This window comes from Neoarius graeffei, chromosome 9, assembly GCF_027579695.1.
Source record: "Neoarius graeffei isolate fNeoGra1 chromosome 9, fNeoGra1.pri, whole genome shotgun sequence".
Taxonomy (NCBI): domain Eukaryota; kingdom Metazoa; phylum Chordata; class Actinopteri; order Siluriformes; family Ariidae; genus Neoarius; species Neoarius graeffei.
Genome location: NC_083577.1, coordinates 92,459,714 through 92,481,490, shown reverse-complemented (window position 1 = coordinate 92,481,490; position 21,777 = coordinate 92,459,714). Strand labels below are relative to the sequence as shown.

Here is a 21,777-nt window from a genome sequence, read left to right as displayed (position 1 = left end):
CTACCCAGAAGTAACCCAGGGTTTCCCCGCTAAACCGGGGTTGACAAAACCTGGTTATCTTGTTTGGGGTTAAACGGTACTACGACGCCAGTTATGAAGTTGATTTGTTGAACCTGGTTTAACCTAATCAGGGTTAATGCGCGTTCACGTTAAAGGGGAGGTTATCAGCGCAAATCCCCACTGTTCACAATGGCACGGTCGCCGCACTTCACGGAGGAAGAATGCGCTGTCATAATGCAAAGCTACGAGGAGTTCAAAACAACATTAAGAGCAAAATCTAACACAGCGGCTGCCAATAAGGAGCGGCAAGCATGTTGGCAACGAATTGCCGATCGGGTAAATGCGCAAGTACATTCTCCCTTCTACATGTTCCAGAACAGAAGGATAGGATGAGAGAAGCTTCATGATCAATCACAAGTCACAGAAAATGGTCCTTCGACGTGGCCCCAGTCATATATAGCTTGTTTAATGTCCGAAAAATCCTGAATAAAATTTGGTATGGTAAATTCATGGAGTCGCTACTTAAGCTGATCTGTGCACAGAGTCACATGAATTAGGATGACTGACTGTTCAGTCCCTTTGACTAAGTTGATGTCGGTCCTGTGAACATTTCAGAGGCAACAGCAGCCAAACGCACCTGGCAACAGGTGAAAATGAAATATAAAAACATCATTCATTATGGTGTGTGTGTGTGTGTGTGTGTGTGTGTGTGTGTGTGCGCGCGCGCGCGCAAGCAAGCATTCATTTGCCTTTTATTTATTCAAGTTTTATCTGTTTGCCTAATAGTTCAAATTGTTTTGTATATAGTTTATAATGTAGTTGTGTGATATTAATGATAATATTGTGGGAAAACTACTTTGCACGGACGTTCATTTAATTTATTCTATCGTCTTTTTGTTTGTTCTATTTTTGTGTATTTTATTTATTTATCTGTTTGTCTAGTTGTATCTATCTTTCTAATAATAATATATTTTTTGCATTAATAGTTTGTTTTTTCCTATTAAAATAATCTTGTGTTCTGTTATAACTTTATCTATTTATCTGACTGTTTAGTTGTATCTATTTTTATTACAATTTCAATATTTTTAATATAGAAAGTTTTTTTCTATTAAAATGTTCTTGTGTGATAACTAGTTCTTGTGTTATATTTTTGTATCTATTTTGTATCTCAGACTTAAATATTTTTGTAAAACAAGTGTTTTTCTATAAAATATTCTTGCGTTCTTGGTAACTAGGTTCTTGAATGGGTTCTTTTTTTTTTTTTACAGAAAAGCCGTTCTGCATGGACATTCATTGAAGCCCTCATTGTTTTTTAATGGTTATTTATGAGCATTTAGGGGTTACAATAATGTAAGTCTAGGTTGCTTTATATAAAAGGTATGTCCAGAAATATTGTCACTGTCTAAGCAGAGGGATCTGGCTTCTTTAGACGCTGTCTTCTTAAAACTGAATAAATATTTAAAAAGAGCCAAATGAGCCAGTCTTTTGAACGGCTCTTTTCAAAGAACGGATCACAAAGATGCGGATCCCATCAAAGAGCCATAAATCCCATCTCTAATCTGCGCTCCGATATCGCACGGGTCATCCAGGTACGCTGGCATTGTCTCTAGAGGAAATGTCGGTGGAGAGGTGGTGTTTAAAAAGGGTGTGGTTAATTGGAAACCTCGGGTTAACCAAGAACATAACCTGAGACGAGCAGGTTTGAGATGCAGCACAAGTTGCCATGGCAGCAGACCTCGGTTTGAACATAGCCAACTTTCGTAGTATGGGTTAATCGGGAAGTTACGCTGCACGTGGTCAAGTTACTCTCGAAGTTACCCTGGTAAACCAGAAAACCCGCTTCGTAGTACAGGGCCCTGGTCATCAATTGTGTGTCATAAATATGCGCTGTTGCTATAGAAACAACAACAACAACAACAACAACAACGGAGAACGAACAAACAAACAAGTGCCATGATCAGAATCCAGACTTCGAGTGTTCGCTGTGAGATTGCTATATCGGGTTACAAAGTGCAGAACTAAAGACAGTGGAACCATGTTACTGAACAATCATAACATTTACATATTTAACAGTGTTGATTAAACGATTGATTAGATTAGATAAAACTTTATTGATCCCTTTGGGAGGGTTCCCTCAGGGAAATTAAGATTCCAGCAGCATCATTACAGATAAACAGAGAAAAGAAATAGAGAAAAACTTCTAGATAAATTAAAATAAAGTATTTACATATACAAATATAGAAGAATAAGATATGGGGAAGAGAGGAAGGGGGGAAAGGGTGGAGAAGTGGGGTTAGGGTGTGTGTGTGGGGGGGTGGGGGGAGCAGGAAAGATATTGCAGTTTATATTGCACATTGTCCGGTATTGCTTTTTGTCAGGCTAGGCTACTGCTCCTTCAGGGCTTTCCACAAGCGCCGGCTGCCGGCCATACAGCCGACTACACAATTAAGTCCAGCCGCCTACTTTAATGACTATTATTTTTGTAGCCTACAGGCTCTAAATATTAATTTTCGATTTTAATAAAATTAAATGTTTATCTAACGGACTGACAATAATGTCAAACTGAACCGCACTCATTTAAGTTGCGATTCGTGCTGTTTGTACCGATAATAACCACAAATTCCCCGCAGACTTCGTTGATCAAGGGAGAGTAACTCATCCGCGGCCCCGACATGCGGTGTGTGCGCACGCACTCGGCGGAGGCAGTAGTGTGTCGGGGCCGTCGGAGGCGACATCGGAGGGAACAGAAGCAGAGATAACGCTTATTTTGTCTCCGGTAAACCAGTCTTCTCTCGTTCAATTACGTGCTGGCATCAAAAGACACCGTTGGTTGTAAATGAAACCAAACTGAGTGGTTGGAGTGTATTTTCATACACAAATGGAGAAATGTTCGCTGAGTGTTTGTGTAGCCACCACTGCAGACCGTTGTCGTTGTTAATTCATAGCATGCTCAGTTGCGTGAATGTGTGATGCACCAAAAATAAGAGATTTACAAGCCAGGAACGCCTCATGATGTAATACGCAAGAAAAGAAAGAAGATTTACTGCCATTTTACTTTGTATTTGAGTAAAGTGAATAAATAAATGGTCTGTGGAAAATACATTTAACCCTGGGAACTGTGTGCACAGGAGTTTATTTTGTGTTTACTCCCCCCCCCCCTGGCTGGCTACTTATTTGTCATGACTGGCTAGTATGAGCCTTAGTGGAAAGCCCTGTCCTTCCCGTCCTCTGTCCTCCTGTTCCCCCTCCTCCCCCCCAGAGAGGAGTTGTACAGTCTGATGGCGTGAGGGACAAAGGAGTTTTTGAGTCTGTTCGTCCTGCACTTGGGAAGGAGCATTCTGTCACTGAACAGGCTCCTCTGGGTGCTGATGACGGTGTGCAGAGGGTGACTGGCATCGTCCATGATGTTCAATAGTTTGACCATAGACCTCTTCTCTGCCACCGTCACCAGAGAGTCCAGCTTCATGCCGACCACAGAGCCGGCCCGCCTGATCAGTTTGTCCAGCCTGGATGTGTCCTTCTTGGATGTGCTGCCCCCCCCCAGCACACTACGGTGTAAAACAGGACACTGGCAACCACAGACTGATAGAACATCCACAGGAGTTTCCTGCAGATGTTAAAGGATCGCAGCCTCCTCAGGAAGTATAGACTGCTCTGTCCCTTCCTGTACAAGTGCTTGGTGTTACAAGTCCAGTCCAGCTTGCTGTCCAGCCACAGCCCGAGGTACTTGTAGGAATCCACAGCCTCCACCTCGACTCCCTCGATCAGAACTGGTCTGAACCTCCCAAAGTCAATGACCAGCTCCTTGGTCTTCAAGGTGTTGAGCTGCAGATGGTTCCTGTTGCACCGCACAGCAAAGTCCCTCACCAGGCTCCTATACTCCTCCTCTCTGTCATAACTGATACACCCAACGATGGCTGTATCATTGGCAAACTTCTGAATGTGACACAGCTCCGAGTTGTAGCAGAAGTCCGCGGTGTACAGGGTGAAGAGAAGAGGGGCCAGCACCATGCCCTGGGGTGCTCCGGTGCTGCTAATTACAGGGTCAGACGTGATGTCCTTCAGCCTGACGTACTGCGGCCTGTCAGTGAGGTAGCTGGAGATCCAGGTGACCAGGCAGGGGTCCACTCGCATCCTGTTCAGTGTGTCCTGAAGCAGTAGGGGATGGATGGTGTTGAAGGCACTTGAGAAGTCCAAGAAGAGGATCCTCACTGTGCCATTTCCCTTATCCAGATGCAAGTGGGCTTGGTGTAGCAGGTAGAGGATGGCGTCTTCCACACCAACGCCTGCCCGGTACGCAAACTGCAGACAGTCCTGGGCATGTTGTACCTGGGGTCTGAGGAGGCTGAGGAAGAGCCTCCTCAGTGTCTTCATCAGATGTGAAGTGAGCGCCACCGGTCGGAAGTCGTTCAGCTCGCTGGGCCGATTCTTTTTGGGAACTGGAACGATACATGATGTCTTCCAGAGGGTTGGCACTCTCCCCAGCTGCAGGCTAAGGTTGAAGATGCGTTGGAGTGGTTCACCCAGTTCAGCAGCGCAGGTCTTCAATAGTCATGGACACACCTTGTCCAGGCCTCCTGCTTTCCTGGGATGAAGCTTCCTCAGCTGACCTCTGACCTGGTCTGCAGTAATGCATAGAGGAGTCTGTGTTGAGGTGGGGGAGGAGGGGGCTGCTATGATGACTGGGGGGAGGTGTGTTGAGGGAAGAAGGAGAGATGGCTGCAGTGAGGGAGAGGGTGGGGAGGACATGGGCTGGTTGAACCGATTGAAGAAGTCATTCAACTCATTCGCCCTCTCCACTGTCCCCTCAACGACTCTGGTCTTTGTATTGTGGCCTGTGATGGTTTTCACACCTTCCCAGACCTCCCTCATGCTGTTCTCCTTCAGCTGCTGCTCCACCTTTCTCCTGTAGCTGTCCTTAGCTTCCCTCATGCAGCGTTTCACCTCCTGCTGTGATGCTTTCATCGCCTCCCTACCCCTGCTCCTGAAGGCGGTCTTCTTCCTGTTGAAGACAGTTTTGACTTCCTGTGTTACCCATGGCTTGTTATTAGGGTAACACCGTACAGTCTTAGCGGGGGAGACCACGTCTGCACAGAAGTTGAGGTAATCTGTCAGACAGTGTGTCAGCCCCTCTATGTCCTCACAGTGTGGGCCAAGCAGCACATCCCAGTCCGTGATGTCATAGCAGTCTCTGAGGGCATCTTCCATTTCAGGGGACCATCTCCTGATGGAGCTAGTTGTTGCAGGCTGCCTTTGGACCGGGGGGTGTACTTCGGCTGTAGACGAACCAGGTTGTGGTCAGACTTCCCTAGTGGGGGGAGGGGTGTGACTCTGTATGCATCCCTCACATTAGCATACAGCAAGTCAATTGTCCTGTTGTTCCTTGTTGGACAATCCACAGCCTGGTAAAAAGCAGCCAAAGTAGAGTCCAAAGTAGTGTGATTAAAGTCCCCAGAAATGATGATAAATGCCTCAGGGTGCTGTGTCTGCAGCCTTGCTGTGACAGAGTGAATCCTCTCACATGCAGCAGCTGCATCTGCCTTCGGAGGGATGTAAACACAGATGGTGATCACGTGACTGAACTCCCTTGGCAGATAATATGGCCGCAGGCAAAAAAAAAATATATATATATATATATATATATATATATATATATATATATATATATAAAACGGCTAGCAGCTCCAAGTCCGGGCAACATAAATCTGTCTTTACGGAGATATGTCCCGGGTTACACCAGTGGTTGTTCACATAAATGATGAGTCCCCCACCTTTGCTTTTCCCGCATGTGTTAGTGTCTCTGTCGGCTCTCACAGCAGTGAATCCCCGCAGGTCCACGTTAGCATCCGGTACAAGGTGTGTTAGCCATGTCTCCGTAAAGATAAATAAGCTGCTCTCCCGGTAAATCCGCTGGTTGTTCAGAGCGGAAAGCTCGTCGACTTTATTCGGCAGCGAGTTCACATTCCCCATGATAACAGAGGGAATGGATGGTTTGTAGCACCGCCGGTTGTCTGCTAGCCTAGCCTTTGGCTTAGCTCCAGCTTTGCAGCCCCTGGGTTTCCTCCTCAGCTCGGCCGGGATGGGGTGTCGTATCCCGGCTCGTCCCATTGTTTTCAGGGCCAGCAGCTCCTCTCTTGAATAAGTGAGAAAACTGGCTCCTGGTTGCGTGTTAAAGTTAAATATATCCGTGTTATATAGTTAAACACACTATGTCTTCGTAAGAAGAGAAAAAAAGTAAAAAAAGGTGGAAAAAAAAGAGGTTTAAAGAGCTAAAAACTACAGAGCTACTGGAGAGGCAGTCGTCTCACACAGCGCCCATACGTATTATCCAGATTTATAATTTTTCGTCCAATCAGGTATAAGATACAGAACTGACAGAGGTATAAAAGTGCTAACATCATGATATCTATATTGTTCCATCCTTCATCTACGACTGTTATAAGCAATAAATTGACTTTATTACACGTTTCACTCAAGCCATGCCCCTTTTCCCCATAATAAATCCACTATAGCACACTATCATTTATTTGTTTACCATCAGTGTATCCGACTCTGTTTTCTTTGTGATGGTGTCAGCGATCCATTTCACTCCCCTCGCAGGAAGCACATGATGATGTCATCACCAGGAAATGCTAAAGGTATTCGGTTTCAGGTTTAAAAGCGATACAGTGACTGATAACGGTGTTATGAAAAAAACAGAAACTCAGCTCTGTTCTGATCAAAGACTCATACAGGAAATGAAATTAAATCACGGTGCAGCACAACTCGTCCTCCTACAGATTTACACACACACACACACACACACACACTAGCACATTAGCATGAGCTTTAGTGTTAGCTTCAACATAGCTGGTGTTTTGACCTCTGCAGTACGTACCTGGAAAGTGGACCAGTAGTCTCTCCATTTGATCGAGGGACTGGTGTAGCAGAAGCACCGCCCCCCGTAGTAGGTGGAGGCGTAGCCTGGTTTCACGTACGTGCAATCTGGAGACGAGAAGAAATTCATCCATGTTATCGTCAGACCTCTGGTCGTGTGTTCTCTTAGAAACAGTTAATAAAGTGCAGGAGTGTGAAAACTGTCCACCAGATGGGAGGGGCTTACTGTCTCCCCGTCAATCACAGCAACACGAGCCAATCGCATGCGTCAGTGAGCTAATGTATCTGTAAGACGGTAGGCAGCGCTTTCCTCCGAGCGTGTACGCAGAACGAGAAGCAGGTTTCACATTCAGACAGTGCATTTAAAGCTCTTGATTTGAACACCGTTAGTTTATTTGATTAACGTATTTTCTTTCCTTGTCTGATTTAATCTCCATTCTCCTCATTCTCATCTCATTATCTGTAGCCGCTTTATCCTGTTCTACAGGGTCGCAGGCGAGCTGGATCCTATCCCAGCTGACTACGGGCGAAAGGCGGGGTTCACCCTGGACAAGTCACCAGGTCATCACAGGGCTGACACATAGACACAGACAACCATTCACACTCACATTCACACCTACGCTCAATTTAGAGTCACCAGTTAACCTAACCTGCATGTCTTTGGACTGTGGGGGAAACCGGAGCACCCGGAGGAAACCCACGCGGACACGGGGAGAACATGCAAACTCCACACAGAAAGGCCCTCGCCGGCCACGGGGCTCGAACCCGGACCTTCTTGCTGTGAGGCGACAGCGCTAACCACTACACCACCGTGCCGCCTCTCCATTCTCCTGAGTTACTGAAATCAAACCGACAGTGTTTCAGATACACAACTTGTTCTCACACAAACCCTGACACTGGGCCTCGTTTATCGAGACGGATACAACGGATTTCTGCGCAAATCATTTGTACGAGCTTTTACACAGGAAATGTGCTTTCAGGTGAAAACTCCTCTGAACCAGAAACATCCGTGTCCGACTCATGCTCTCAACTGTGGTGGAAATTTAAACATTACAGGACTAACGGATGTAAACCTTGACTTGAGTGACTAACTCGTATAATCTACATGAATGACTCCACTGTTCTGTCTGGAACACACTGCGGAGTTTAAACCGTGGATTTTATTACGTTTAGCTGACGCTCTTATCTACAGCAGCGTAGAGTTTAAAGTTTAGAGCTTTACAGTCTCAATCAAAAACACATCCTGGTGTTGGTTCAGTCAGTCAGAGAACAAGACCGAGGTGAAAATGTGTCATATCACTGACTTTAAGGAAAGGACAAAAAATAAATAAGCAAATAAAGCAATCCAATACAAACCCATAAATTAAGACAAATAAAACTAATTATTTAATTTTGAGAATAAAAATGAGCACAAGCTGTAAATAAACTCCTCAGCAGGTGGGGGGTTTAGTGCTTCAGTGCTCGCCTACGTTGTACATTATTACAGAATTATTAGACTGTTATTGGTGTAGCAGTGAGTCAAACTAACCTCCGCTTGTGTTCTACCCTGAGAGCTCGTCTCATTCTCCCACCTGACTGTGTGATTTACCTTTTACAGAGTTTTATTGTCAGAACCGGAGTCACTTTTCCCTAAAACATTCCCAACACATTTCCCAGATCTGCACAAACCCCCCGTATGCAACAAACCATTAACATCTCCCTTCACCTTCATTTACACCTGTACATTCTACATCATCTCCGTTCTCTCACAATTCATACGGAACTGTGGTTCTTTTTTTAATAGAAAAAATATTAATATTTACAGGATAAGTTTATGCTCTTTACAAATACAGCTTGTGTATATCAAAGCTGAAATTTATTTTTAAAAAGGTTGTTTTAAATGAGCTCTGACAGCGCTTTATAATATTTATTAACTGCTGTAGATTTACTCAGTTTATTTATCACTTCTCATTAAAAATATAGACAGTATCATGTTTAAATAACAGCTTAAGTTGATAGTTTGATTAAAATAATGCAGTGTGAAATTTATTTGACAGGTTCATGGTTTGTTTGTTTTTTCCCAGAAAGTAAGAGTCTCCATTTTATTCCTATTAAATTATGTATAGAAAGCTACATTGTGTGTTTGTAGACCTGGAGAAGGCATACGATAGAGTGCTGAGAGATGAGTTATGGTATTGTATGAGAAAGAGTGGAGTGAATGAGAAGTATATCAGAGTGGTGCAGGACATGTATGAGAACAGTGAAACAGCAGTGAGGTGTGCTTTCTTGTTTGCCAGAGTGATGGATAGCTTGACGGACGAAGTGAGGCGAGAGTCACCATGGAACATGATGTTTGCGGATGATATTGTGATATGTGGTGAAAGTAGAAAGGAGGTTGAGTTGGGTTTGGAGAGATGGAGGGATGCATTGGAACGAAGAGGAATGAAGGTGAGCAGGAGCAAAACAGAATACATGTGCATCAGTGAGAATGGGGATGAGAGTGTAGTGAAGATGCAAGGAGTCGATGTAAAGAAAGTTGGTGAATTCAAGTACCTGGGGTCAACTGTGCAGGAAAATGGGGGCTGCGATAGTGAGGTGAGAGAGAGAGTGCAGGCAGGGTGGAGCAGGTGGAGAAGGATTTCGGGAGTCAGCACATGTGGAGAGCTTGGGAATGAAGCTAAGAGAGATGAGACTGAGATGGTCTGGGCACATCCTGAGAAGAGATGCAGAGCATGTGGGAAGGAGAATGTTGAGGATGGAGCTGCCAGGCAAATGAAAACGAGGAAGGCCAAAGAGGAGATACATGGATGTGGTGAGAGAGGACATGAAAGTGGCAGGTGTGGTAGAGAAGGATGCGGAAGACAGGGAGCAATGGAGACAGAAGATCCGCTGTGGCGACGCTTAATCGGGAGCAGCCAGAAGAAGACGACGAAATTATTGTTGATTTATTTGGCTTTTTTTGCCCATACAGTGCCTTGCAAAAGTATTCATCCCCCTTGGTGTTTGTCCTGTTTTGTCGCATTACAAGCTGGAATTAAAATGGATTTTTGGAGAGTTAGCACCATTTGATTTACACAACAAGCCGAAAACTTTAACGGTGAAAATTGTTTTATTGTGACACAAACAATAATGAAGATGAAAAAACAGAAATCTGCAGTGTGCATAAGTATTCACCCCCTTTCGTATGAAACCCCTAAATAACAGCTGATCCAACCAATTCACTTCATAAGTCACATAATTAGTAGATTAAGATCCACCTGTGTGCAATCAAAGTGTCACATGATCTGTCACATGATGTCTGTATAAATCAACCTGTTCTTGAAGGACCCTGACTCTGCAACACGACTAAGCAAGCAACATGAAAACCAAGGAGCCTCCAAGCAGGTCAGAGACAAAGTTGTGGAGAAGTATAGATCAGGGTTGGGTTATAAAAAATATCCCAAACTTTGAATATCCCACGGAGCTCCATTAAATCCATTATAGCAAAATGGAAAGAATATGGCACCACTACAAACCTGACAAGAGAAGGCCCCGCCCACCAAAACTCACAGACCGGGCAAGGAGGGCATTAATCAGAGATGCAACAAAGACACCAAAGAGAACACTGAAGGAGCTTCAAAGATCCACAGAGGAGATGGGAGTATCTGTCCATAGGACCACTTTAAGCCGTACACTCCACAGAGTAGGAGGGGCTTTATGGAAGAATGGCCAGAAAAAAGCCATTGCTGAAAAAAAATCATGTTTAGAGTTTGCCCAACAGCATGTGGCAGACTCCCCCAACACATGGAAGAAGATTCTCTGGTCAGATGAGACTTAAAGTACATATCACGGGTAAATTCAGGAGCAAGATCAATGCAATTCTATTTTATATTAAACTTTGGTCAAATATCTATAACATTCTGCATTCTCTGCAATTTTTTTACCTTGTGCAATACCAGAAAAATTCAGTTGAAATCAAACCATTTGAGGCGAATTGGTCCGCCTCTGAAAAAACTCGGCATTTAGATTTCCTGGCAAACATTGATTTTCGTGACGTCGCGTGCGGGACACCTCCCTCTGAATCCTACGTCAGCACTGGTTTGTTTATGAGAAAACGACCTGGTGGTTTTCTGCAAATTTCTTCAACGTTATCGTGTAATTATTAAAATGGTTAACAGATGTATCGTAGGAGGGTGTAGCAACACCAATCTTGATGGGATTAGTACTCATCGTTTCCCAAAAGACCGGACAATGAGAGAGAAACGGGAGCGCTTGGTCTACACAGGCTGTGCACTGAAACCGTGCAAAACTCGTACAGCCTGCTGGCGCTTCCGCAGGTGACGTCACGAATCTGGCTCCAGACGCCCTTGGGATTTTTCCAGACGCGTTTTATTTTATTTTTTTCTGCTGTAGACAGATGGCCTTGTGCAAAATTACCCTTCTGGATGAGTGTGTAAAGGGACATACTTTCAGATAAAAAAAAAAAAATTGGTCCAGAATATGCACTTTAAATTGATCATTTTGGCCATCATGGGAAACGCCATGTGTGGCACAAACCCAACACCCTGAGAACACCATCCCTACAGTGAAGCATGGTGGTGGCAGCATCATGCTGTGGGGATGTTTTTCATCTGCAGGGACAGCAAAGCTGGTCAGGACTGAAGGAAAGATGGATGGCACTAAATACAGGGCAATTCTGGAGGAAAACCTGTTTGAGTTGGCCTGAGGTTTGAGACTGGGACGAAGGTTCACGTTCCAGCAGGACAATGATCCTAAACATACTGGAGTGGATTAAAGGGAAACATTTAAATGTCTTGGAATGGCCGAATCAAAGCCCAGACCTCAATCCAATTGAGAATCTGTGGCATAACTTGAAGATTGCTGTGCACCAATGCAACCCATCTAACTGGAAGGAGTTGGAGCAATTTTGCCTTGAGGAATGGGCAAATATCCCAGTGGCTACATGTGCTAAGCTAATAGAGACACACCCTAAGGCTACATCCACATGACAACGGCAACGAGATGTTATTTAAAAATATATCGCGTCCAAATGGGCAACGATCAGTAAAATATCAGGTCCATATGGCAACGCAACGCTTGCTGAAAACGATGCAATACACATGCCACACCTCTAGGGGCACTTTAAGACGGTCCCTTCGGAGACACCAGAACAATAGAAGAAGTAAGGACGCATGCGCATAAACTTATGCGCGAGACTTCATATTAGCCACAAAGTCAGGAAAATTTGTTCGTAAAATTACATTATAATGACCAAATACAATGAAAAGTATTTTTCCAGTCTCACCTGTGAAAGGTAATCCCATGTGATCTCGTTTGGACGGCAAACCTGTTGGTACAGTTAAACGCAGCTAATCTTTATTCTCTGCTTTGACCTATCCAATATGGCGGCGAGGATGACGTATGATTCTACGCGGAAGGCGGCGTCTTTAATGGTCCGGAATAAATTGAATGCTCCACGTTGATGGATTAATTTGTTGTTTCTCACCTGTGAAAGGTAATCCCATGTGATCTCGTTTGGACGGTAAACCTGTTGGTACAGTTAAACGCAGCACATGAATCTTTATTCTCCGCTTTGACCTATCCAATATGGCGGTGAGGATGACGTATGATTCTACGCGGAAGGCGGCGTCTTTAATGGTCCGGAATAAATTGAATGCTACACGTTGAAGGATTCATTTGCTCTTCTACGCCCTTTTTGAGGAATGTATTGTAGGACTAAAACCAACATCTGAAGAGGTGAGATCACTCCTTTTTTTCCCTATTTTTGCTGGCGGGATTGACTCTGCCCTAAGGGCTACTCTCTCTCTCTCTCTCTCTCTCTCTCTCTCACTTTGCACCATTACACAATAAATATTCACAGTGAAAATATTTTGTAAGCGCGTTTCATGAACCAAGTTATAGGATTTGTTGACAACTCGCATCGAGTTCGTTACACTTCTATCCGGCGTGAAGCACTCACAGTCATGTGGTTGTGACGTCATCGTAAACAAATCCGTTCTACTCATCCAGACGACTTCACAACGGCAACGTTGCCAGATCTTTCCACTCTGGAACCCGTTCTCAAAAAGATTGCATTTTGGGCACCCAAAACGCCGGCGCCGTGTGGACGCCAGGCCTAAACGATAAGCAATTGTATCGGAGTCACCTGAATCTGTTGCCGTGTGGACAGGGCCTAAGAGACTTGCAGCTGTAATTGCAGCAAAAGGTGGCTCTACAAAGTATTGACTTGGGGTGAATACTTATGCACACTCCAGATTTCTGTTTTTTCATCTTATTGTTTGTGTCACAATAAGACAACAATGTGCAGCCTTAAAGTTTTCAGCTTGTTGTGTAAATCAAATGGTGCTAACCCTCCAAAAATCCATTTTAATTCCAGCTTGTAATGCGACAAAACAGGACAAACACCAAGGGGGGTGAATACTTTTGCAAGGCGCTGTACATCATGTGTAGTGATGAGTTTAAGTTTATATTCTACATTTTAAATAATCTGTAAATGCCTAAACACTGTATCAGGATTTATTTATCTGTGTTTCATTTATATCTGTATGCAGCTACCAGGTGGCTAATCCTGCTAACAGGTTTCATTCTCGGCTCGGTAATGATAGTTAATGATAGTTAATAATGGTTAATAATAGTTAATGATAGTTAAGCCCAGTTGTGAGTGAGTTCACTAAACTAAACTCGAACTCACTCCTCACACTGCTAGTTAGCAGCACACGCTTAGCCGTTAGCTCCCTGAGCTAGCATTTACCTGCATAGGAATATCCTCTGTTTCCTTCAGCGCGTGAGATGAGAATAATTAAACCCACAGCATATAAAATAATAATAATAAACCCCTTCATTATGGTTAACGTGGTAATTAACAGCTCTGAACTAATAGTGAAGCTGACCGGAAGCAGACCGGAAGCAAAGACTTCACTTTCAAATTCAGTGCACTGCGCAAAGGCCTGACTAACAGAGCCAGAGCGAGTCGTCGCGCCAAAATATCTCCGTTTTTACATTTTTGTTTGTTTGTTTAATTACTAAAATAAGACCTTTCTCGGTTTATAAGTGTAATATTTACAGTTATTTCAAGAAATATGCTTTAGAAGATGTTCGAAGCAAACAGGATTAAGCTTGCGTTCTATTACTTTGGTCTGATCCAGCCGTTTAACCAATGGCGCTCATAAAGGAGTTTAAAGGTCATCGGCAAGGGTCAGAGGTGAAACATACAATATCAACTTTATTGTCTAGAAGAACGACCCAAAAAGCGAATTCAATCTTCCTGGTGTCTAATTTGCACCCTGAACTTGAATAAAACGGTTAAAATATTCTGTTTTGCCCAATTTCCGAAGGTTTGTTTACATCTCACTTATGCGCACTTTAACCGCCAGGGGGCGTCGCCGTGACGTCATTTAAGCCAAACAGACCGGGAGCAGCTCCGTGTTTACCTGCGAACCGAGCACACGTGTACGGACTTTGGTCGTGAGAGGTTGTGTAAAATGTCTGAAAGCGAGAATGATTTTGAAGTAGGAACTCTCCAAATTGAATATCAAGAGGTGAAACCGTATCTGTATGACCCTATGGCCGTTGCGGAGCAATCGGTGAATGTGGCTCACTGGTTTGACCGTGCGGCCTCGGAATCGGACGGCGACTCGGCCGACTCTGATCGCGGCGACCCCGGACCTCAACAAGACTCGCACCCAAACGATTTATCCTGGTAGTTATGATAAATTCCTACTTTCATCGTAATACTAAATAAGAGCCCTTTTGAAGAATAATTAAACCGCCTCCCTAGTGGATATAGGGAACGATTACTGGACAGCGCGCCGGTCGGCCACATTAGCCTGCCATCCGCGGCATTATACTATCTATAGCCGACTCTAAGCGAGGAAATATCCCTTTGTCTCATTTCCACAATGATTGTACAGGATCCCTCAGGATTCTTGACTTGTCAATTGTAAGCAAAAGTAAAAATGTTTACCTCCAATCTTCCCCTTTTGCTTCAGCGTTGCTGCTCTGTTTCTTCTTTGACTGCTTAATTCCCTGAGGGAACCCTCCCACAGGGATCAATAAAGTTCTATCTAATCTAATTTTGTTTCACACACACAATCCACTCACTCCGCCTCTTCTCCTTTTTCGGAAAAAGCCAACCCATTCGCTCCGCCTCTTCTCCTTTTTTGGAAAAAGCCAACGCACTCGCTCCACCTCTTCTCCTTTTTTGGAAAAAGCCAACGCACTCACTCCACCTCTTCTCCTTCTTTGGAAAAAGCCAACCCACTCACTCCGCCTCTTCTCCTTTTTCAGAAAAAGCCAACCCACTTGCTCCACCTCTTCTCCTTTTTTGGAAAAAGCCAACGCACTTGCTCAGCCTCTTCTCCTTTTTGGGAAAAAGCCAACCCTCTCGCTCCGCCTCTTCTCCTTTTTTGGAAAAAGCCAACACACTTGCTCAGCCTCTTCTCCTTTTTTGGAAAAAGTCAACCCACTCGCTCCGCCTCTTCTCCTTTTTCAGAAAAAGCCGACCCACTCGCTCCGCCTCTTCTCCTTTTTCGGAAAAAGCCAACCCACTCGCTCAGCCTCTTCTTTTTTGGAAAAAGCCAACCCACTCACTCCACCTCTTCTCCTTTTTTGGAAAAAGCCAACCCACTCACTCCACCTCTTCTCCTTTTTTGGAAAAAGCCAATCCACTCACTCCGCCTCTTCTCCTTTTTCAGAAAAAGCCAACCCACTCGCTCCGCCTCTTCTCCTTTTTCGGAAAAAGCCAACCCACTCGCTCCGCCTCTTCTCCTTTTTCGGACAAAGCCAACCCACTCGCTCTGCCTCTTCTCCTTTTTCGGAAAAAGCCAACCCACTCGCTCCGCCTCTTCTCCTTTTTCGGAAAAAGCCAACCCACTCGCTCCGCCTCTTCTCCTTTTTTGGAAAAAGCCAACCCACTCGCTCCACCTCTTCTCCTTTTTCGGAAAAAGCCAACCCACTCCCTCCGCCTCTTCTCCTTTTTTGGACAAAGCCAACCCACTCGCTCTGCCTCTTCTCCTTTTTCGGAAAAAGCCAACCCACTCGCTCCGCCTCTTCTCCTTTTTCGGAAAAAGCCAACCCACTCGCTCCGCCTCTTCTTTTTTGGAAAAAGCCAACCCACTCGCTCCGCCTCTTCTCCTTTTTTGGAAAAAGCCAACCTACTTGCTCCACCTCTTCTCCTTTTTCGGAAAAAGCCAACCCACTCGCTCCACCTCTTCCCCTTTTTCGGAAAAAGGTAAAAACTTCTTCCTGAACTGGTCCTGTTGTTACGGTTCACTGCACAACAATAATGCATGGGGGTTTTTCTTTGGAAATTCCTGAACGCACGTCTGCACTCAAGCCGAATGGCAATGTAAGTAAATGGAAATGGGCTCAACTCAAGCGGTTTGTTTGGCTGAAATGACGTCACGCGCCAAGTGGTCACGAAAATAGTCGAATAGAAATTCTAACGTATTTTAATTACTACTTATTAACAATACTTCTTGGGACTAGAAGAAAATTACAGAGGATTTTTTAACATCTAAAGTTTCAAATGTACATAAAATTAAAACCATTGCCTATGAGCTTTAAAAATAAACAAGGCAAGGCAAGTTTATTTATATAGCACATTTCATACCCAGTGGCAGTTCAATGTGCTTTACAGAGGTAAAAGCAAAACAGTAAACAATAGAAAATAAAATTACATAAAATAAAGGGGGAAGAAGAGAGAAAAATAATATAAGGATTAAACAATAGTAGAAATAAAATGAAGTAAAAATTCAGTTAAAAAACAGCAGAATAAAATAGAATAAAAGTTAAGTAAAGTTTAAAACATGCAGAGACTGTAAAAGTTAAGTAAAGTTTAAAACATGTAAAGATGACGATATTTATCAGTTAGCAGAAAGCATCTGAGAACAGCTTGGTCTTTAGTCTAGATTTGAAGCTGCCAACAGCAGGAGCATTTTTAATGTCCTCTGGCAGTTGGTTCCATAGCTGTACTGCATAGTAGCTAAAAGCTGCTTCGCCACACTTTGTTTTAACAACAGGTTTTACCAGTCAATTTTGCTGCTGCGATCTGGTAGATCTGATTGGGTTAGGCCGCTGCAACATATCAGAGAGGTAATTGGGCCCTGTACCATTTAGAGATTTGTACACCAGCAGCAATGCTTTAAAGTCAATTCTGTAGCTTACTGGAAGCCAGTGAAGGGACCTTAGAATTGGAGTAATGTGCTCTGTTCTTTTTGTTCGTGTGAGAACCCTCGCTGCTGCATTTTGAACCAGCTGAAGTCGTTTGATGGTCTTTTTTGGCAGGCCTGTGAAAAGGCCATTGCAGTAATCAACCCTACTTGAGATGAAGGCATGTATAAGTTTTTCCAGATCATTTTTTGACATAAGTCCTCTTAGTTTGGAAATGTTTTTTAGGTGATAAAATGACGATTTAGTGATTGCTTTCATGTGACTGTCGAAGTTTAGCTCGCTGTCAATGAAAACACCAAGATTTTTAACCATATCTTTTGTTTTAATCCCCTTTGTGTCAAGAATAGTGGTAATCCTGAGTCTTTCATCTTTTTTCCCAAATAGAATTACTTCTGTTTTATCTGTGTTCAGCTGGAGAAAATTTTGTGACATCCAGTTGTTGATTTGTTCGATACACTGGTAGAGACATTCAAGGGGGGCATAATCATTAGGTGATAGAGCAAAATAAATTTGGGTGTCATCTGCATAGCAGTGATACAAAATTGAGTTGTTCTTGATAATTTGTTTAAGTGGGAGCATATAAAGGTTGAATAGTAATGGTCCAAGGATCGACCCCTGGGGGACACCACAGGTCAAGGACATTGATGTTGAGGTACAATTTCCCATGGTAACAAAGAAGCTTCTATCTTTTAAGTATGATTTTAACCAATTGATAACTTTACCAGTCAACCCAACCCAGTGTTCAAGTCGATATTGTTAGGACTGGGACTGTTTTGGCCTCTAGAGGCTGCTGTTATGTTTATCTTGTCATGTTTGTTTTGGCCTCTAGAGGCTGCCACTGTGTTTTGTGTGTGTCTTGGTTGCCTGTTTCCTGCCCCGCCCTGTTCCTTAATTAGTTTGTGTATAAATACCCCTCTGTTTGTTCCCTTGTCACGGAGTCTTTATGCTGTGTTGTCTAGTGCTAGTTTCCTCTGTCCCACGTTTCTTGCCTTTGCCCTTGTGTTTTTGGTATTTTTGCTTTCTTTGGACTTTGTACTTTTTGATCTTTTGAGCATTCAGCATTTTTGCCTTTCATTTTGTTTTTGGACTTTGCACCTTTGGATATTTTTATTTTTGTTATCTTCTGAGCTTTTGGATTTTCTTTTTGTTTTTTTCCATCAGATTGTAAATATTTTATATAGTGTAAATAAACTGTTTTTTGATACTCTACTTTCGCCTCACGCCTCTGCACTTGAGTCATCCCCCTGGTTGCCTAGTGGGGGTTTGCTGGATTATCACACCAGCGATCCAGGTTCGAATCCCAGCAAAACCCTAACAGAAAGACTCTGTCATGACTGACTCAGCAGAGGCTTCTTCAACTGTCTACCCAGCTAATATTCAGGGAATTATGGCCGCTTTAACACGCTTCGGAGCTACCATGGACACTCATGGACGAACTCTTGCAAGCCAACGTGAGACCCTTACTCGCCACGAGGTACTGCTTCAGCAGATTGGGAAAACCCTGGCACAGCTGACTTCTCTACCCCCATCTCCTCCGCCTGATTCTGCTCCTGCTCTACCATCCGCTCCAGTGCCTCCGGCCACGCTGCCTCCTTCACCTCGCGAACCCTGCCTTCCTGCACCACAGAGGTATGACGGCAAGCACAGTGAGTGCCGGGAGTTCCTTACCCAGTGCCAACTTACCTTTGAGCTCCAGCCTACCACCTACACTATGGATCGCCGCAAGATTGCCTTTGTGATAACCTTGTTAGCTGGTAAGGCACAAGCCTGGGCCACAGCTATCTGGCAGACACAGGGACCCAAGTGCTCTGATTTCCAGCTGTTTACGGAGGAGATGCTTCGTGTCTTCAATCAAGCTGACATCAGTAAAGACGCAGCCAGAAAGCTCATGTCCATCCGGCAAGAAGTAAATGTCGCGGACTACGCCATCGAGTTCCGGACGCTCGCAGCAGTCAGCGGATGGAACGAAACAGCCCTGGTTTCAGCCTTTCACCATGGTTTGTCTGACCCCATCAAAGATGGCCTGGCCTCTATCAGATGCCCAAGTGACCTCGAAACTCTGATCTCACATTCTACTCGTCTTGACAACAGGATTAGAGAGCGCCGCCGAGTCCTGAGCTTCCCCGGCCTCACTGCCTCGACCTGGAGCCCGTCTACCTCCTCCAGTGACTGTCCAGAGCCCATGCAAGTTGGACGTACTCGTCTCTCCACAGCTGAGAGAGGGCGCAGAAGGAGGGACAAGTGCTGCATCTACTGTGGCAAGCCTGGCCATTTCCGAGCATCATGTCCCGAGCTCTCGGGAAAAGGACCACCCCGTCCAGCCGAGGGAGGGTTGTGACGGGGCCTACCCTCTCTCCTGAACTCCCTGGCCAAGGAGTCTACATCCCGGTCTCCATCTCCTGGGGTGAGTCCGTCCACTCTTGTCAGGCCTTGTTAGACTCCGGGGCGGCTGGAAACTTTATGGATGTCAACTTCGCCCAAAGTATCAATGTCCTGACTGCACCTCTTGAAGTCCCACTGTCCGTGTCTGCCCTGGATGGCCAAGCCTTGGGTGACAGAAGAGTCACCCAAGTAACTTCTCCAGTCTTCCTCCAGTTTCAAGGTCACAAGGAAGAAATATCCCTGCACCTTATTCCTTCACCAGAGTTCCCAGTTATTCTAGGTCTTCCTTGGCTTACCCGCCACAACCCTCGTATAGACTGGGTCACTAGCCAGGTTGTGGAGTGGGGTCCTGCTTGCTATGCCTCATGTCTGCTCTCTAGCTCTCCTGTGTCTCCTGCCGAGCCTCCTGATCTCACCGAGTTGTCTCAAGTTCCCACAGAGTACTGGGATCTCAAGGAAGTTTTCAGCAAGAGCAGGGCCGCTGTTCTTCCTCCGCACTGTGCCTACGACTGTGCCATCGACTTGCTCCCTGGGACTACCCCTCCTCGTGGCAGACTGTTTTCCCTCTCTCAGCCAGAATGCAAGGCCATGGAGGAGTACATCAAGGACGCCTTGGCCTCTGGGTTCATTCGACCCTCCACCTCACCCGCTGGTGCCGGCTTCTTCTTTGTCAGCAAGAAGGATGGGGGGCTCCGGCCGTGTATTGATTACAGGGGTCTGAACAAGATCACTGTACGCAACCGCTATCCCCTTCCACTGATGTCCACAGTGTTTGATCTGCTCCAAGGCGCCACTGTCTTCACCAAATTGGACTTACGGAACGCATACCACCTCATCCGTATCCGACAGGGAGACGAGTGGAAGACTGCCTTTAACACCCTGTCTGGGCACTACGAGTACCAGGTGATGCCCTTCGGACTCACCAACGCACCAGCTGTTTTTCAGGCCCTAATCAACGACGTCTTGAGGGACATGATTAATCAGTACGTTTTTGTCTACCTCGACGACATCCTAATCTTCTCCAAGACCGTGCAGGAGCACCGCCATCATTTCTGCCAGGTTCTCCAGAGGCTGCTACAGAACAATCTGTTCGCTAAGGCCCAGAAATGTGAATTTCATGTTCCCTAGGTCTCCTTTCTGGGTTTTATTGTACGGACGGGCCAACTCCAGATGGATCCAGCCAAGACCCTGGCCATCCGGGACTGGCCCACCCCCAAGTCCGTCAAAGAGGTTCAGCGGTTCTTAGGATTTGCTAACTTCTACCGCAAGTTTATCAAGAACTTCAGTTCTGTAGCAGCACCCATATCGGACCTCACCAAAGGGACAGGTGGATCGTATGTCTGGTCTCCTCAGGTGGAAAAGGCATTCAAAGACCTCAAGCACCGCTTCTGCACGGCACCCATTCTGGTCCTCCCGGACCCTTCGCAACCCTTCATTGTCGAGGTGGACGCCTCGGACAGCGGTGTCGGCGCGGTCCTCTCTCAACGCTTGGAAGGAAGGTTGCACCCCTGCGCATACTTCTCCCACCGCCTGAGTTCTGCGGAGTCCCGGTATGACGTGGGGGATCAAGAACTGCTAGCAGTTAAACTGGCCCTTGAGGAGTGGAGGCACTGGCTGGAGGAAGTGCAACATCCATTTTTGGTCTGGACTGACCACAAGAACCTGGAGTACCTCCAGCAAGCAAAGAGACTCAATCCACGACAGGCTAGGTGGGCCTTGTTTTTCAGTAGGTTTGACTTTACCCTATCATACCGCCCCGGTTCCAAAAACACCAAACCTGACGCACTTTCCAGGCTGTTCACTCCCACCAACAGGGAGAGCGAAGTTGGGCCTATTATCCCTGTGTCCCGGATTGTGGCCCCTGTCCGCTGGGGTATTGAGGAGGCTGTCTGACGAGCCCAACGTCAGGACCCCGGTCCTGGGACGGGGCCACCGGGCCTCTTGTACGTCCCACATCAAGCCCAGGCCAAGGTTCTCCAGTGGGGTCACTCGTCCCCTCTCACCGCCCACCCGGGAGCTCGAAGGACCCTGGACTTCCTGAGAAGACACTTCTGGTGGCCAAGCATGGAGAAGGAAGTGAGGTCATTCGTCCTTTCCTGCAAGGTGTGTACCAGAAGTAAGAACCCACGACAGCATCCCCAGGGCCTCCTGCATCCTCTGCCCATTCCCCGGCGTCCCTGGTCCCACGTGGCAGTCGACTTCATCATGGGTCTCCCTGAGTCTCAAGGTAACACTGTCATTTTGGTCATAGTGGACAGATTCTCCAAGGCCTGCCGCTTTATACCACTGTGCAAGCTCCCTTCTGCCCTTGAAACTGCTAAACTTATGTTCAATTACGTCTTCCGAGTCTTTGGTCTCCCACAGGATATC

The 21,777-nt window shown here is 45.5% G+C and overlaps 1 protein-coding gene across 1 annotated transcript in view; it reads right to left on the bottom strand.

The window, feature by feature from the left end:
- nemp2 (nuclear envelope integral membrane protein 2) overlaps window positions 1-13,786 on the bottom strand; it is a 34,548-nt gene extending 20,762 nt beyond the window's left edge. The window contains exons 1-2 of the mRNA XM_060930473.1: window positions 13,607-13,786; window positions 6,878-6,984 (exon numbers count right to left, since the gene is read on the bottom strand). Of these exons, the coding sequence (XP_060786456.1) occupies window positions 6,878-6,984; window positions 13,607-13,697 (198 nt within the window). The 5' untranslated portion in view covers window positions 13,698-13,786. The remainder of the gene's footprint in view (window positions 1-6,877; window positions 6,985-13,606) is intronic.
- Window positions 13,787-21,777: the final 7,991 nt, after the last annotated feature.